The 12,983-nt window shown below is 45.2% G+C and overlaps 1 protein-coding gene across 5 annotated transcripts in view; it reads right to left on the bottom strand.

Annotated features, from left to right (window-relative positions):
- Positions 1 to 2,661: 2,661 nt before the first annotated feature.
- Gpat3 (glycerol-3-phosphate acyltransferase 3) overlaps positions 2,662 to 12,983 on the bottom strand; it is a 50,473-nt gene continuing 40,151 nt past the window's right edge. For all 5 annotated transcript variants that reach the window (XM_060381024.1, XM_021655803.2, XM_021655802.2 and 2 more), the window contains 6 exons: positions 11,007 to 11,122; positions 9,460 to 9,515; positions 8,785 to 8,870; positions 8,027 to 8,155; positions 7,712 to 7,791; positions 2,662 to 3,970 (listed from right to left, as the gene is read on the bottom strand). In XM_060381024.1, the coding sequence (XP_060237007.1) occupies positions 3,859 to 3,970; positions 7,712 to 7,791; positions 8,027 to 8,155; positions 8,785 to 8,870; positions 9,460 to 9,515; positions 11,007 to 11,122 (579 nt within the window). In that variant the 3' untranslated portion in view covers positions 2,662 to 3,858. The remainder of the gene's footprint in view (positions 3,971 to 7,711; positions 7,792 to 8,026; positions 8,156 to 8,784; positions 8,871 to 9,459; positions 9,516 to 11,006; positions 11,123 to 12,983) is intronic.

The following is a 12,983-nucleotide window of genomic DNA, read 5'->3' as shown; positions in this document are numbered from 1 at the left end:
AGACTTCACAGGTGGACCGGAGGGGGGGTGGGGGGTGGGAACAGGAGGGATCGGACAGGGGTTCAGAGGGAGAACTAGGAGACGTGGCTAGAACTGGGAGGTACCTGGAGGGATATGGAAAGAGACCTAGTGGAGGAAAGACTCCCAGAAGCCTGTGAGGGCAACCTTGATTGAAGACTCCTAGTAGCTCAGATTACAGAGCCTGAACTGGCCATCTGTAACCAGTGGTGGGCCTGGGACATCAACCCAGCCACACAACCTTCAACCCACCATTTGTCCTGCCTGATGTGCTGGGTTAATAGTGACTCAGCCTGTGGGAACGGCCAACCAGTGGTTGGTCCAACTTGAGGCCCACACTTCACACTGCCTGGGTGGTCTGGACGCAGAGGCTGAACAGCCAGAAACCCGGGATAGAACCAAATACAACTGGAAAAAAAAGTCAATGAAATGATATTCTGCTCTACTCTTAGCTCGCTGCCTGGACCAGTTGCTGTCAGAGAGGTTTCATCCAGCGACTGCTCACGTAAAACCAACAGCCCGTCTTCAATTTGCAGATGTCTACAGAATAGCCCAAGTGCCACAGAGAGAGAGAGTAAAGAAAGAACAGAAAGTCACCAAGATTGTGTGACTAAGCCTGGGGCAGTCCCATTACATAGGGACCTTCCTCCTGAAGATGGTTCTCTGCACAGGCTGCACATACTACTTTTTCAGTATTCACTGCTCCACTTCTCATCCAAACCCAGGGTGTGCCATGGTATGTCAGGAACTCTTGGCATTCCTCAAACTTGCTGTCTGTAAACACAGCCTGGACAAAGTGCTAGAATGAAAAAACAAAACAAAAACAAAACAAAACAAAACAAAAAACCCCTAGCTCAAGTAATGGATCTACAGAGGCTTGGGAGCAAAAGTAGCTGCTCTTCTTCTCCATCTTCTAAAATGTCTCATGGAGTCTAGGATGGCTTCAAACTTATTTTGTAGCCAAAGATGACCCTGAACTTGTCTTGATTGAGCCATCTCTTCAGCCCCTGGCCTTGAACCTCTGATTCTCCTGTCTCAAGTTCTGCTGGGATTATACAGGTATGAACCGCCACAGAATATTTCTAAAGTGTGTACAAAGTAGTATTAGATGGGTTGGAGAGATGGCTCAGAGATTAAGAGCACTGGCTGTAGTTCCAGAGGTCCTGAGTTCAATTCCCAGCAACCCACATGGTGGCTCACAACCATCTATAATGAGATCTGGTGCCCTCTTCTGGCCTGTAGGTTTACATGCAGACAGAACACTGTATACATAAAAAGAAAAATCTTTCGGAGCTGGGGATGTGTTTCAATTGGTAGAGTACTTACCTAGCATGCATGGTGCCCTGACCTGGATTCCCAGTACCGCATATGATGATAGTAATAATAACATACAACAATAAATAGGTATGGTTGTGTAAGCCTGGAATCCCAGCTTTTGGAGGCTGGGAGGCAGAGGTAGAATAAGAAGTCCAAGTTCAGCCTTGGCTACATAGTAAATTCGAAGTCAGTCCGGGTTGCATGAGACCCTGTCTCAAAACTTTTTTCATCAAAATAATATTAGGACCAGACATGGTGGTGTACACCTGTAACCCCAATACTCAGGAGGCAGAGGCGGATTGAAGCTGGCCTAAGCCCAAAGCCAGCCCTGGTTTGCACAGTGAATGGCAGGCCAGCTAGGGCTGACTTTGCCTCAAAATAACAGCAACAACAGAGGAGAAATCCAAGGTGCATGCTCCAAATCTGAGCAGCATTAGCTTTCCAGAAATATGCCTTCCACAGCGATGCCATCCTGCAACAACTCAGAAACTAACATAGATCAAAGTCCTACAGAGTGAAAGTTCTGGCAGAGGTAGGATTCTGCTGACCAGCATCAATGATAGCCTTACTGTTCTCAGACGCTCTGGGAAAGACACATTTTTATATACGTCCAAACCCAGCAACTTCCCTGAGAACTGAAACATGGAATGACTTTATTAATTCAAGCCTTACTGAATATTAAAAAGTTAAAAAAAAAAAAGAATCAGGAACCTCTCTTTCTGAGAAAAAAAAAAATACAACAAATTGCCTGCAGAATACCCTAAGCCTGGGCCTTTGTTTATGGTGGAATTCAAGGGCCACATTCCAAATAGCTAGGCCACACGGACCAAGGCGAAAACAGCGGTGACTGTTCTGGAATGTCTTAGCTAGGGTGACTGCGCTGTGATGAAACACATGACCAAAAGCAACGAGGGGAAGGAAGGGTTTATTTTACTCAACAGTTCCATTTACCAGCTCATTATCAAGCAGTAAGGAGCCTGGAGGCAGGGGCTGACGAGAGGCCATGGAGGGTGCTGCTTACTGGCCTGCTCCCCATGACCTGCTCAGCTGCTTTCTTATAGAACCCAGGACCACCTGCCCTGGGGGGGGGGCACCCATGATGGGCTGGGCCCTCCCCCATCAATCACTAATTTAAAAAATGCCCCACAGGCTTGCCTACCATCCATTATAGAGGGATTTTCTCAGTGAGGCTCCCTTCGCTCTGATGACTCTAGTTTGTGTCCAGTTGATAGAAAACTCACTGCCACATGGTCCGCCAGAAGGAAGGCACTAGTTGTTTACAGGAAGAAGGGGGAGGAACAGAGGAAGAATGATGCAACACACTCCTTTAAAAAATATAAAATTTATTCTCTGTCAATAAGACAGTTCCCTTTCTGTACATGGTTACATTCTCACAGCAGAAATACATTGTATCAAATATCGCTCATGTTATCCCTTAAAAAAATCTCAAGGCTCAGTTTCCAAAAGGTAGTTATGCCACTTCCTGCTTAACAGGCTGGGAAAGTTTGGGACTACACTACAGTGAGGTTGAGGGTAGGGCAGAGGGAGGCAAGAGCCACACAGCTCACCCCTGCATGCTGCAGATCGTGAGATGATTATTATTATTTTCAAAGGCCCCTTCCCTTCGAAAAACTTGCTTTGTTAGAAAACTAGAATAATGACAGTCGTAACACAAAGGAGATCTTCCAGTGCTGGTCCCACTGCAGCTGGATGAAATGCATTGCGGGGGAAAAACACCAATCCTATGAGGTTCCTGGGTGAATCTGACCAGTCGGCACCATTCTCCCAACACATGAGAAAATATAATCTCCATTCCATTCCTTTCAGATCAGGTGACCACAAATTTGTCCTTTCCCCTCAAAGGAATCCTCCGTTCTTCTTTCAACCTCACAGCAGAATGTTCCCGTAATGGTGGCCGTATGGCAAATGCACTGTGCTGTGAACTCCTGCTACAACAGTGAAATCAGCAGCGAGGTGTGGGGCATAGGCCTGTAGTCCTAGCACTAGTGGACCCAGGATAATCAAGAGCTCCTGGCCAGTCTTGGCTACACAGTGAGTTTGAGGCAAGCCTGGGCTACATAAATAAGATCCTGTCTCAATAATAATAATAATAATAAAAGAGATTAAAGAGGAGACAATCAATGTACAGAGTTAGGAGTCATTTTTGAGAGTTCTCTTATTAACAAGTTCCAAACATACTCTGGAAGCACTTTTTTTTGCATACAAAGATTTCATTCGATCATCAATGACACTGTCATTTTACAAAAGGCAGTCTGTCTCCACTCAAGAATCGGCCTGACAATTCATTGAGCCAATACACAACAAAAATGTCCAAAAGGGCACCTGTAGCTTCTGCCTCTGGCACGAAGAGGTAGAGACAATCATCCAGTAGAAAAGATTAACAATAGACAAACAAGCAAAAAAAAAAAAAAAAAAAAAAAAAAACAACAATACAACGAAATGATAGTATAAAAGTTCATCTCTAAAGGCCAGTTCTCGGAAGCCAGGCCTGTCCACAGTACTTCAGTCCCGGTCCAGGCTGGGAGATCCGCTGCCCACGATCATCTTGCTGTAATTCTTCTGCTGTTCTTCCTTGAAGGTGTCCTTCACCTTTGCTCTCTTCAGACCGCCATCCCTGCAAAGGGAAAGGGACATGTGTAGGAGAGATACTCTCTGCCCGTGAAGAAACATGGCCATACGACAGTCAACGGAAGCAGAAAGAGCAGATTCCGGTCTCTGTTCTGCAAATGACCAAGGGTGTGTTCCTTTAAGCCAAGAACACTCGTGCTCCCTGACACCTGGTTAAAACTGAGAGAGATACCACCTGCATGCCATTTCTCCCCTGAAGAGGTTTTTCTGGTGCGTGGACTTGAACCCGGGGCCTTGTGCCTACTAAGGAAGCACTCCAATGCTGAGCTGCAGCCCTACCTTCCTGTGTGTTTTGTTTCAGATGTTAGAGCTTCTGTGTCCAATATTTAACCAGAAACAAAGATTATTAAAGCCAAGATGTTTCCTTAGGTTTTTCCCTCAGGAAAACCAAACACTGGTTTTTGATTTGACTTGTGGCTTGCCGAGAAAACCCATGAAGAGCTGTAACCACACCCAAGAAAGGATGGAAGTGCTATGCGTGTGTGGGTTAGAAACAGATAGAGTTCTTAAAAATAATGATCTAAATCTAACCCTATGTTATTTACATATTTACACCTTTATACCCCAAAACAGATTCAAGATAAAAACGAACAACAAAATTATAAGCTGCATTTGACCCAAAGTTAGTGCACTGTAAACAGCTCTCCTCCTCGGCCCTGAATCTTTGAACTCTCTCCAGGGCTGTGAACTGCACAGCTGTCTGGGTTACCAGGGCTTTTCTTTCCTTGGACACAAGGAACATGAAATCAGAAGAGCTGGAAAGAGAGTGGACAAGCACGGATTGCTCCCTCCCCTGGTACAGTGGGCTAGACCAGTGGTTCCCCTTCGGCAACCTTCCGGCTCCAAAATTTCCATTACAATTCACAACAGAAGCCAAATGACCGTTGTGAAGTAGCAGCTAAAATAATTGTATAGCTTCGGGTCACCATCACAGGGGGACTGTATCAAAGGCAGCATTAGGAAGGTTGAGATCCACTGTGCTAGACTGGAGCTCCTGGCGGGGGTGGGGGCTGAGAGCTTGCTTACTTTCTATTGTTACTGTTGAACTTTAGCCCAGTTAAGGCAGTTCTGACAGTGCCGAATAGTCATGGGTTACCCAGTGAACTCAATGCCACAGGGGCTGAACCTGACCTTCATACAGACACCTGCCTGAAGCCAGCACAGTGTTCAGGCTCAGAGTCAAGCCTAAAGCACAGCCTTCAACTTGAAAATGGACCAGAGTCCACTGGGGATCCGTTTTCATGAAATAAAATCAGAGGGTCTGGTCGGGTCCTCAGAAGCCTCTTCTCTCCCAAAAAGCTGCCTCTAATTATTCTTAGAGTTTATGTGAATTTTGAATAGTGAGAATAAAGGAGGAGAGGGAAGAAAGGCCTTAATTTAAGGCCATCCTGGTCTATAGATCCAGTCCCAGGCTGCCCTAAAACTCAGTATGCACCCCAGGTACACCTGGAACTTATAGGAATCCTCCTGCCTCTGTCTCTTAATACTAGGATTAGAAGTGAAGGTCACTGCTGACAAAGATGCTAAGAGGATGACTCCCTAAGCTATCTCTAAATGTTAGCTTCTCTCCCCGAGTCGGAGCCCACAAGGCCAGCCACATGCTTTTCATAATAGCTTCAGAATAGGGACACTGGGCTAGCGTGTCAGGTAAGAGGAAGCACTGGGAAAAGAGGTTTTAAGAAGAGGAAAGAGGAAGGCAGCTATACATAGGAACCTGAAGAACCGCCAAGACTGGAGCACTCTGATGCTACAGTGTTACAGCTGAACACTTGCAGAATAGATTGCACAGTGCAAAATGTTCCTCTTAGCCTGCAGGTTAGAAGAAATCAGCTCTGTCCATCAAGAAAGATGCTCGGGAAGCCATCTGGCATCCAATATCCTACTTTCATATCCCATCAATCTCCAAAGTTTGGTTAATTAGCATAATAACTTTTAAAGATGACCATTTTGCTATAAAAAGTGGTGGCCTGTCAAAAAAAGCAGTGTTTGCCAGAAACAGGCCAGGGTGGTATAAATTAACTAGTTTTAAGATAGGTGAATTGGCAAAGATATATTTTAGTGATATGCCCTACTACTGGATAAAAGAATATAAAATGCTGGCCAGCTCATCCTTGAAGATGTAGCCCCTAACTAACCCTGAGGCCCTGTGCTGCTGGCGTTCTTGGTTGCCAGTAACGCAGAAATCGAACCCGGAACATCACTGCAATCACCTCAACTGAACTCATCATAGAAAGTGTATTGAAGTATCCAAAACGTCACAGAGAATGTGGTGAACTTGCTGGACTTGAAATACAGAGCATTGGAGATGCTCAGCTTGGTCAACATGTCCCCTAAAGGAGGGGGGGGCTGCCTCTGACTCTGCTGCCTGCCTCTGGGTCACTTCCCCCTAGCTAGAGAGAGGGGGGATATGCTTAGTCCTGGTGTGAGTTGAGATGCAGGGTGGCTTGGTACCCAAGTGAGGGCCTCCCCTTCTCTGGGAGGAAGGAGAGAGGAGAATGGGGGTGGGGTGGAGATGCGACTGGGAGTAGAGGACAGAGGGGGCTGGGAACAGGATGTAAAGGGAATAAATAAATATATAAATAAATAGATGAGTGGGAGGGGGAAAAGTAGAGTCAATCTTGCCATTCCTCTTATACTACTTTTCATGATTTTATTTTTGTATGTGACTTTCAATGGGGAAAATAAAAGAAATTTATTTTTCTCAAAAAAAAAATAATAATAATAAAGGACAGCAGACTATCTGGTGAGAGCTAGCTCACAGGCGTGTAAGGCCTGACCTCCTCCTACAATGTGGGTTATACTCAACCCTCACTATTCACTGCTTTACTCCAAACATTTCTATCCGCACAAGTTTTTAAGTTGAAGCCAAACTCCCTGTGGAACAGTATTTGATAAGGAGGACTTTAGGGTATTATTAGGGTTGGAGGAGGTCAAAGGGTGGGGCCGTTATGGTGAGGTTAGTGCCCTTTTAACAAGAGACACTAGAGAGCTCGCTCCTTCCTCACTGAACAAAGAAAAGGTCCTGCGAGCCCCCGGAGAAAGCAGGCTCCAGACACACAGGAAGAGCCCTAACTGCGCTCTGGCTGGGCAGCAATCCTCGTCTCAAACCTCGCCTTTGGAAACAACACCTTCTGGTAAGACGCAAGTCCAAGGTATTGTGTTGTTATCCCAAGCTAACACACACACCTACCTCAATCTTTCTCAGACCTTCCCCCCTCCGAAGAAGTGAAAGCTACAGTTATCGATCATCAATATTTCACCTACTTCCCTTCTTCAAGTTTTCTAACACAGTTATAGTGGGAATGAAACACAGACAGCCCTGCCCCCAAGCTCCCTCCCTCTTCTTCAGCTGAAGAACTCTCATCTCACCTAAGGACATCCTCATCATTACACAGTTCCCTTTGCATCTAATGGCAACTCCATGACTTGGAGCAAACAAACACAAGCGGCTTGTGCAAGTTCCAGTATGGGCTCCTGCAGACATGGGTGTGTCCTTTTTCCAACACACCCCCCCGCCAGCCATTTTCTGCTTTCTTGGGCCATAAAATAGCCAGCACCTACTGAGGCTGCCCAAGCTTATGCCCATAATTAAGGGGGAGAGAAAAGCTTCTGCCTTACTTAAGTCTGTGTTACATCCCTTTTGCTAAGTCTGTAGCTAACCAGTATGGTTTTGTTAAACATGTATCTTTTAAAAAACGAAGATGAGCGCTGCTGAGTTCTCTCTTACCAGGGAAGTTCAGTCAGCCCTCCTTGGACAGCGATGGCGGATTTAACCCTGTTGGCAAACTGAACCGCGTCTTCTCCTTCCTGGTTGAAATGAAAAAGTTACACATCTTGGGGATGAAGCTTTTAACTACCTTAACCTGTCTCATTCTTTTTTATCTGTTTTGTATTATTAAAGGCACCCCTGAGAAACAACCCATTCGCTGAGAAAGGAGAAAGGCATGATGAGGGGGATGGAGGCGCCCAAGGTTTTAGGCAAAGGCTTTCTCCCTTTTGTCTGACTGAACAAACCACTGACCGGATATCATCTAGGAAATACCTCTCTGGTCATGGGGGGCATGTACCACACGTCACAGACGATGGCCCAGCTGGTCATTATCCGAAGCAAGTAGCTCACCAAGTTGTATTTGCTGCTGTTCCAGAATGCATCTCCAAACTGAGGGTTATACTGAGAAAAAAAAGACAAGACATTGCAGCCATGAGTCCCACACTGGCCCCTCTCATCCAAATCAATGTTTCTCAGGTGGGGAGATAAATGGGCCCATCAGATCGCAAGAGGACTTGCTACACTTGATAGAATTTTTTGTAAGAACTAAGCTGATCTCACCAATGTCTTCTATTACTGCAAACTGCTTTGCTAAAGAGAGCCCAGAGCACTACAGTAGGAGAACTGTGTCCATGACTCCAAACTTAACTAGAAGTCAGTGAAAGCAGGGATCAACCGGATCTGCCCGCCAAGACCTCCTTAGTACTAATACAACCTCCGCCACCTTGTCATGCTGCCAGCTGTCTATCTATCTCTGTATCTGAGTATCTACCTACCATCTATGCATCTGTAGATCATTTATCACCTATGTATGCATGTACTTACCATCTACCAATTGTCAATTATCTATCTAGAGAGACTGAGCACACAATGTAAAATATAAAAAGCCAACGAAGCTAAATACACACATGTTCTTCATTCTAGCGAGTTTTACATTTCTGTAACTATATCAAATAAAGTTAACAGCCAAATCTCCCCCACCCCTGCCCCGTGCTTTAAAACACCCCCGTGCTTTAAAAAGGTAACTTTACCTTTATTGCCACTGGATATATGGTTCCCCCGATTTCAAAGCTTCCCTTTTTAAACATCATCACTGAGGTATTGTTGATGCAGGTACCTGGCAGAGTGGGAGGAAGTGAGTCACTTTTTTAAAACAGGTTTTAAAAGGAATTGCTTTAAGTGTGTGTGTGTGTGTGTGTGTGTATGTGTGTGTGTGTGTTTAGAGGTCAGAAAACAACATAAGAGAATCACGCCTCTTCTTCCACCTCGTGGGTCCCAGAAATCGAATTCAGGCCATGAGGTTTGCAGGCGAGCTCCCCCACCTCCTAAACCATCTCACTGGCCCAGGAACTACTTTCCTATCATTTCAAACCTCATCAAAGCCACAGGCGCGTGACTGCCACTTTGCGAGTCAACAATTTAAAAACTTGTGGACAATTTTAACAGCGAACTTTCGCTTTGCCTTTAAACACTTAGCAACAAAGGCATTGGGGCACTTTTGCCAATTTCAATACATTCCGGGGGTAACACCTACAAAGCCACAGACCCCACTGATTAATACTATTATGGAAAAATTTCTTTATAAATCAAATAGTTCTGTGACTCATCAGAAAACGAAAGGGCACCCCCTCCCCCACGACAGGGGAGACAGCTCTGGAATGTTCCTCCGATGGTTTGCTGACGTGCTCCATGGTCTCTGTCCCTACCTTCAGGGAAGATGAGAATGGGCAATTTTTTCTTATCGGCGATGTGTTCTTTTAGTCTGTAAGGAAAAAAGAAAGGGCCTGTGAGTCAACCTTGAGAAACAATGAGATGAGAGTCCTTGTTCTTCACCCCCTGCTAGCAGGAAGGAAAAAAAAAAGCCATAAGAAAAAGAGAGATAAGAGATAAAGGGAATATGGAACTCATGCTTTCCTGTTCCCTAACTGTGAAGTGCATGGGTTTTGTTGACTGTCACCTACTTTGTTTCTGCTGGGGTCTCATTAGCTCCTGCTGGCCTTAAATACACTATGTAGCCAAGAATGAGCTCAAACTCCTGACCTTCCTGTCTCAACTTTCCAAGCACTGGAACTACAGGTGTGTGCCACCAAGCCCAGCTCTCCTAGCTACTTATAGGCAGCCGTGTGCCCTTAACATCTGCCCCTCCCCATGCACCGATACTTCCCTGTGTGCAAAATAAATGGGGATTCTGATTACGCGAGATCTGTCCAAATTATGGCCATTAAGGAAAAAGTCCTGAAACGAGTTGGGATCAACTTTCCCATGAAATCAAACACGGCCAGCCAGGTATGATGATAATCTCAGCATCCAGGAGGATGAGAAGTGAGGGTGTCACAGGTCACAGATATCGAAAGCCTGGACTACATTGAAAGGGCAAGAGCTCTCACGAGGAACACGGGACACTCCTGCAGTCTAAAAGCAGTGAGCAGAGCCCCCTCAGGGAAAGCTTTCCCTCAGCTTTGCCCCTGGTGGGTTGGTCTCCACAGAGACTCCCTCCCACCCATTCCGTAAACCTCTGCTGTAGTTTGGACGAATTCTCTGCAGCTATGTGTCCACACTTTAGCAGCCAACCTGAGGGGTGACAAAGACTTTAGGAGATGGGGCTGGAAGATATTGCTCACTGGGTGCACACCTTTGACGGGAAAACCGAGACCCTGGTCCCTCCACTCTCTCTGTTTCCCTGTCCCCATGTACCGAACAGATTTCCTCTGCCCCAAACTTTATCTGCCCAAAGTTTATCATGTAATCAGTCATTCATGAGCCTAAGCACAAGAGCCAAGGGACACACTGATTACACCGAAACCATGAGCCAAAATAAACCTTTCCTCACTGTTAAGCTGATTTCTTCCTGTGTTTTTATAGTGAAATGAAGTTACAGCAGTGATTACCACACTGGTAACTGGAGTCAATTGGCAGTGGCCATTTAGCAAAAAACAACCCAACATTTTATTCAGCAAATAAATGATCAATTACTTAACCCTCAAGGTGGTAACTAAACTTTAGAAGTCCAGTGATCATACACAAGACACAGCCAAATAAAATGTCTGAGCTTTCCAGCCTATATGTAACCATAGATCCCACTGACTGTAGAATTATTACATCATTTCCATTAATAACTCCAGACAAACCCAGCTGCAAATACAGCTTTGGGTGACTTTGTTTCTATTTTAATAAATCTTTTTTTTTCTCTTTTGGACAAATGACCCACCAATCAGCTTTTGTGTTAAAGGCCAAGGAATTGCGCTGTTTTTACCTCTTAGTCACGAGATGTCGGTCCTTTATTTCTGAGCGCTCAAACCAGATGTGTGGACAAGCCTTGACCATAGCTCTCTGGAGGAGCCCCATCAAGCCACCATGAACCTGTCCAACCTAGAAAGATCGGGAGAAACAGAAAACCATAAAGGCACAGCCACCCAAAGAAAGCTAGGGGTCTTTTCAAGGAAAGGAAGGGGGAACCAATACATTCCTCTCTAGCCAGAGAGAGGATCGGCTGCTTTCTACTGATGGACAAGTTCTAAATCTAATCAGATGATTTACAAAGCCAAAGGCAAGCCAAAATGTGCTCTTTGGCAGCACTTAAGTCACTCTTTGTTCCACTGGCTGTCCTAGAACTCTGAAAAGCAGAGATCCCTCAGCTCCATCAAGATTACAGAAATACAAGTTCCCATGCACTGAACCACAATTTTAAATGCTCCTGAATGACAAGGATTTGTTGCTGGACACCACACTCTGAATCCAGGTTCAGGACACCGTGCTTGGGAGGAGGAGTGAAGACATTTCATAGCTGTCAAGATTACATACTCAGTTACCCTCCACTCAAGTCATTTCTCTTCTAGGAATTCTGAAAGTACAACATCAATGAAATGGAAAACACGTTCTCAAAAATGTATTATCTAAGGTCCTGTTTATTACTTCAAAACACTGAAAACTACCTAAGTGTCTAAATGGATAAAAACAAACAGTAAAAAGTACTGTCAATAATGAGGTAGTGCGGGGGGGGGGGGGTGTATGAGAGAGAGAGAGAGAGAGAGTATATGTACACATATATCAAATAGAATATTGCACAGCTAAACAAAGGACCAAGCTGACCTCTGGGACACAAAAGGAGTGGTGATTTTCAGAAAACAGCATTAAATGAAAAAGGAACAAGAACAGGTAAGTGTGCTATCTTTTGAGTGAGATGAAAAAGGAAACAATACATTTGCGTTTTTTAACCCTTCAAGAAAGAAGAAAGGAAAACCGAGTGTGGTGTAGGGAACCTACAAAAAGACCAGCAGCACTCTGAGGTCTTCAGCTTCAAATATAATCAATTCTCTGTCTTCTGGAGCACAGAAGAAATGGGGTGTCATCTCCGAAACACAAAATCATAATCAACCAGTTGCTTTGGTCTACACATGTTCCCCAGAATTCTTGCACTGCAAACTCCTCAGTGCAGCAGAGAGAGGCCAAATATGAAGGGTCTGGACCACACAGCGCTGCTCAACTAAAGCCATTCTTAAAAGGGCTCTTGCTAAAGCTGGAGGGAGATGGCTCAGCAGTTAAGAGCACTTGCTGCTCTTGCAGGTCCCAGGTTCAGTTCCCAATACCGGCATGGCAGCTAACCCATGTCACCTCCAAAGCCTTCTTCTGGCTTCCCAGGGAGTTGCATACATATGATGCACAGACATACACACACACACAAAATAAAAGTGAATATCTTTACAAGGGGAGGGGGCTCTTGGGAGCAGACCTCGTCCTATTATTCCAGCCCTTCTGGTATGTAAAGGCAGGACAGGCGGAGCCTCAGCAGATGTCCTGACTTTAGAATCTTCAGCCTGAGTGAACTACCCCATCTGCAGTACTGTTAGCTGAGCACAAGATGGACCTGAGAAAGGCAGATCGGCTGCCTGGGTTTCTGCCTCCCCATCTACGATGAAATCTCAGGCCAGGCCTAGCTGCATCATCGAGAAAATCAAGTGCAGTGGATAGAAAGGGAATGTCCATATACATCAAAGACTGATATGATATTTCCAGGTCTGTGCTGGGGTGCTACTGAGGGCCGCCTTGGGTAGGCTACCAGGTGGGGTAGGAGCTGCCTAAATACTGAAATTGCATACAAAATTGTGTTTGTCTAATGCATATGCAATATGCTTTCTTTTTATTTTTCAAAGTAAATAACCATGAATTAATTCCCAACCTACAAAAAGATAAACAACCACCTCCTATCTCTTTCCCCCAAGATGACAAAAGA

Source organism: Meriones unguiculatus, chromosome 3 (assembly GCF_030254825.1).
Source record: "Meriones unguiculatus strain TT.TT164.6M chromosome 3, Bangor_MerUng_6.1, whole genome shotgun sequence".
NCBI classification, from domain to species: domain Eukaryota; kingdom Metazoa; phylum Chordata; class Mammalia; order Rodentia; family Muridae; genus Meriones; species Meriones unguiculatus.
The sequence above is the reverse complement of the archived record's forward strand: the minus strand, read 5'-3'. Positions and strand labels throughout refer to the sequence as shown.